We start from the raw sequence: 4,904 nt of genomic DNA, 5'->3' as shown, positions 1-4,904 counted from the left end.
ATTTTAAATATTTCAGCTCGATGGCACAAAGGCGGAAGGGGACAGCGAGGCAGGGGACAGCGAGGCAGGGGACAGCGAGGCAGGGGACAGCGAGGCAGGGGACAGAGAGGACGAGGACGCGGCCAAGGATTGGCATTTGCAAATTGGACGGGAAACATAAACTTTTATAGCCAGTGATACATACATCAGTTTCGGGATTTTTGTATTATAACCACATAAGTATTATCCTCTTATTACTTTCTCTTCCAATTATATAACGAAATATAATAATTCTATTATAACCACATAAGTATTATCCTCTTATTACTTTCCCTTCCAATTATATAACGAAATATAATAATCAATAAAAATCACTGTTATTAATTACTTCTGGCGACTTTTAAGAATACTTTTACTAGCTAATTTATTAAGATATCGGACGAAAAGAAAATTAGACAAGCGGCCGGATTATATATTAACGAGAGTCTACTTTCATTTCTTTCTCTTCGATTATTAGATCAGTTAGGATTTAGAAAAGCTTCAATCTTAATACAGAGATCGTTCGCTCTCCCCGTATATACGTACTATACGGCGGTACAGAAGTCCGCGCGAAGTGATGTACGCTCCTCGCGACGTTATCCGCTTGTATTCGAACTCTGAGCGTAACCGGTCGATCAATAGGTACATTTCTGATGAAGCAAGAAGTCTCGGAGTCTCTGTACACTGTCTCGAACTTGCTAGACGCCGGGTCGAGGATCTCGCCGTTGGCTCTCTCCACGACAAACGTCTGTTCCTCGAAGTACTCCGGATTGGTTACGTGCCATTTGACGAACAGCCCCATCGGTCTCTCCTCGATGTTTATTATCTGAACGGGTACCGTGCGAGAGATGCAGCCGAGCTTCGATATCTGTTCCACAATCTCCTCCTTGCATGAGCTCAATTGCCGGTCGAAATTTATATTCGGGAGCTCCTCCGAGTACGGTACCGCCGGGATCTTTGGAAATAATTGATAAAGCTTAGATAATCCACGACGATCTCGGTAATCTTTGTATTATACCGTCGCGAGCCTCTCACCTGCCTATATCGTTACTCGCGGAAATGATCTTTCCAAGTCCGTTCGCGCTGTATCGATGCGGATGCCGCAGAATATCGTCGCTCATCGATATGATATTCCGTGCATTTTGTACCTGTGCCTGCACTTCCTTTCTACAAGCCCGCAACGGTATTAGACTCTCGTGTTTATGAACTTCGGTCTCCAGTATCAGCTGTTCGCGTCTCTTATTGATCTCGTCGTACACATCATCTAACAAAGATTGAAACGTCCCGTCTATATCTTTTAACGTTCTCATCACACTATTTTCTATTTTGCTCCGCGTGTTTTTCAAAATTCTCAAGCTGCCTGCAAAACATATCTGTTTGTGAGATCTATTGCTAAAAGATTGAACAACAGCATTTTGATACAATCGCGACGATCTTACTTCATTAGATTTGCATTCTGCTCATGTACCTCCATATTTATCCTGTTCACGTCGATTAACTTTGATTCTCTCGCTTCTAAAATCTCTGTCATCTCCTGCACGCGTTTCAGCAGCTTCTCAATCTCCATATTCGCTTCGTCCGAGCCTACGCTGATCTCGCTCAGTTCTCGAGAATGGCCCCGGGTCTTTAAAGTTTTCGTTAGCAGATCGCCGCCTTTGCTCAATTGTAATTTTGCCGGACTCTGTCGCGATTGTGTCGAACTCGAATCTCCGTTAGGACTGTCAACAAATAACACATTAAACGTCGGCACATGGCACGGAGAACAAGAGATATTTTACTACATTTGTACCTAGATATTATCTCAATATCGCTCGACGTTGTGGTCTCTAACTCGTCTCCGCTTGTGTGTCTGCTGGCCTGATTAGACCCGATTTTCACCAGATCGGAACGGCTGTGAAAGAAGCAGATTTTTAACAGAGAAACTGCTATTCACTTGAACGGCGCGAATCAAATAATACCTTTCTGACGATATCGGTGAATTTTCTCGCGGCACCTCCGCGCAATGGGTCTCCATATCGATTATCTCGCCTTTCTCGACCATAGCGTCGGCCAGCATAGTCTTCACGTAAGAACTGGTGGTCAAGGGCGTCTCGAGAATCTTGGAATCGTCCGTACAGATCAACGTCGCGTTATCCTCCGAGCTGCTCTCTAACAAGGTACCTTCCCTGCTCGAATCGATGGATATTAAATACTGATCGGTACTACTCTTGATCATCTTCGTCTCTTCCATGCTTTCGACTTGACTGTTCGGGTCCGGTGGCTCTATAGTGGTGCTCATTAATTGGGAAAAGGTGGAAACGTCCGGTTTCTCGTTCACCTCTTCCAGTGGGTCCGACTTGCGAATCGGTTGCGTGGTAATCGGCTCGAGCGTCAGGTGCAGATTGTGCTTCTCCTTGAGCGAGTCAAGGCTCAAGTTCAACCTGCTCTTCATGCAAGTCTTGGCCGATATTTGCCTGTCATCCGGATACGAATCGTGCATCTTTATAGGTACCTTGACGTTCATATCAGCCAGTTCCACCTTATTTTTAGCCGCGTCCAGCTGCTGCAGCGGCTCGAGCACCGTCATGACCGTGCCTTCAGAAGCCGAGGTGTACAAATCCTTGGCCAGGCTCACCTTGTCCGGTATCACCTCCACGCTCTCCGGGGAAGTTTTGGAACTGTCTGCCGCGTGCGACGAGCTCTTATTCGTGTCTAAGCTGGAAAACGCGCTGGGTGACGGTGTGTTATCAATAATGTACGAGTACGGACTGACGTTCAATGTCTTGGCCTCCTCCATTGGAGAGTCGTACGGGGAAATGTCGGATGACGATGCGAGTAGATCCCCGTTCGGCGGTTGTAGCGCGCAGTCCACGCACAGAGTGGCGCACTCATTCCCGCCCAGGACAGGTAACGATTCCAGATTTTTCGGGTCTATCGGCGACAGATACGGACTGCTGTCACTCTTCCAGTCACCCAGGATTTCCACGGAGCTCGGCGACGTTACGAGACTGTCCGGCAGTATCTCGACCGACTCGGAATTCACCTTGATGTCGACGACGGAGGGACTCAGCAAATTGAGATCCGACTCCAGCCTGGTGGTGCAATCGGTGTTGGACCGCGAGCCGAGTATCTCCAGACTCTCCAGCCTCTTCTTGTCGCTCTCGGAGGAGACGTTGGGTACTCTGTGGAACACATTAGTGGGACTCAACGCGAGATTGACATCGTTGCTCTCTAGCTCGTTGTTGCGCTGTCCCTGCCCCTTTGCGCCGCTGCTCGTTGTGGAATCACTGTCGGTATCCTCCGCCGTTGGCGCGTAGTATATCTGTTCCACGTCTAAACTGCCACTTTTAGTTACAATCCTGTCCGTACTGATAGAGACAACGTTGTCCAGAGACGACTGCTCTGACAACGCGCATGACTTCGACGCGATTCCATCGTCGGACTCCTTAGACAGGCTCTGATTCGTATTTACAGACTCGCTGGCAGCGCTGGACTCCCCTTCATCTTCCTTATGTACAAACTCACTCTTCGCTATCGCAGGTCTCGAGTCCTTCGCCGCCAGTTTCTTGGGGTAGAATCAAGTTACCGACAATCGTATCGGATCCGTTCACCGTTATGTTACTAAAGCCCGTATCAGACTACGGATTGAGATTGGGATTAGATTGAAATTTGACCAATCAGAGTAAAAGTTACTGAACTTGAGATTAGTAAACTTTACTGTTAATTGGTTATGGTAAATGATTGGTTAAATTTCAATCTAATCCCAACCGTTGCACAGAGGTTTGGTTCACTCTATCACTCTATTTACGGGCGCTCGTATTAGTCGGTAACGTCAGTCACGTCAGCCGCGCTTGCGAGCGCCACGCGCGGCAGACGACGTTTCTTAACGCGAATTCACAACCGCGGACCTAGCATTGCAAGCAATGGCCTAGTTTACATCGATCACTTGGTACGCGTATCAAATAGTAAATAACTAGTAAATCAGTTTAATCATTGGCTGATCAGCTCAAATACACTACTTGATACGCGTATCAAGTGCACGATGTAAACTAGGCCAATATCTCCACACACGGGGCACGTATATTAAGCCCGCTGCAGACGATGCTATTTTTCCTGCTGCATTGCTTGCGATTTACTAAATTACTAGGAATCCTGAGTGCTGAATGGTGCAACGATAGTAATTTATTAGATCGCAAGCAATCCAGCAGGAAAAATAGCATCGTCTGCAGCGAGCCTTATACAAATCGTACCCAAGCTATCGAATAAGCGCAGTTTCAAGTTCGTTGGATCAGCCGTTGTTGAGATCCGAAATTCCGAGGGCCCGTCAACTCGCGCACTTGCGTAAACTACACGGTCGGTCTCGCGCGCGTGGTCTAGCTTGTCACTTTAAAACTTTCGTTCGCTTATACTTCGCGCGAGACACTACCGTGTCTTGTGATGTATAAAATATATGTTAACTTACCTATATGTCTATCCAGTACAGCGAATTGTGTACAGACGATATTTTTGTAGAGAAGATGTACAGACAATATTTTTGTATAGAGAAGAAAGATGTTTTTGTAGAGAAGATACTTTTGCAGAAAAGATAACATTGGAACTTAAACTTAGCGCTTTTATTTACCTTTTTTTAAAGGTAATTTTTTAGGTGATATCACTACTTTTGTAGTGTTAAATATCACGTACTGTTTATTTATCAGAATATAATTGTGCACAATTTTTATATTTTATTACGAGAGAGAACCTCGAAATGACCGATTGTGTGATTTTAAACGCTAGGGAATAATCGACGACTTTGTACGGAGCCTTCTTGCGTTCCATGATGCGCGGTCGCGTGGTGCACGAGACGTAAAGGCTTTTTTTTATTTATACCTCGTTACTCGTTACCGTCTCACTAGGTCCCTGTATTA

At 46.0% G+C, this 4,904-nt stretch overlaps 1 protein-coding gene across 1 annotated transcript in view; it reads right to left on the bottom strand.

The window, feature by feature from the left end:
* Positions 1-482: 482 nt before the first annotated feature.
* The window catches only part of LOC105570978, a 10,707-nt gene continuing 6,285 nt past the window's right edge, over positions 483-4,904 (bottom strand). Inside the window, exons 2-6 of the mRNA XM_012028438.1 lie at positions 1,977-3,562; positions 1,808-1,909; positions 1,487-1,736; positions 1,054-1,378; positions 483-973 (exon numbers count right to left, since the gene is read on the bottom strand). Coding sequence (XP_011883828.1) covers positions 1,370-1,378; positions 1,487-1,736; positions 1,808-1,909; positions 1,977-3,562 — 1,947 coding nt within the window. The 3' untranslated portion in view covers positions 483-973; positions 1,054-1,369. The remainder of the gene's footprint in view (positions 974-1,053; positions 1,379-1,486; positions 1,737-1,807; positions 1,910-1,976; positions 3,563-4,904) is intronic.

The sequence above is a fragment of the Vollenhovia emeryi genome, unplaced genomic scaffold (assembly GCF_000949405.1).
Source record: "Vollenhovia emeryi isolate VEMERY1.0 unplaced genomic scaffold, V.emery_V1.0 DF941444.1, whole genome shotgun sequence".
Classification (NCBI taxonomy): domain Eukaryota; kingdom Metazoa; phylum Arthropoda; class Insecta; order Hymenoptera; family Formicidae; genus Vollenhovia; species Vollenhovia emeryi.
This window is presented reverse-complemented; position numbering and strand designations above follow the sequence as displayed.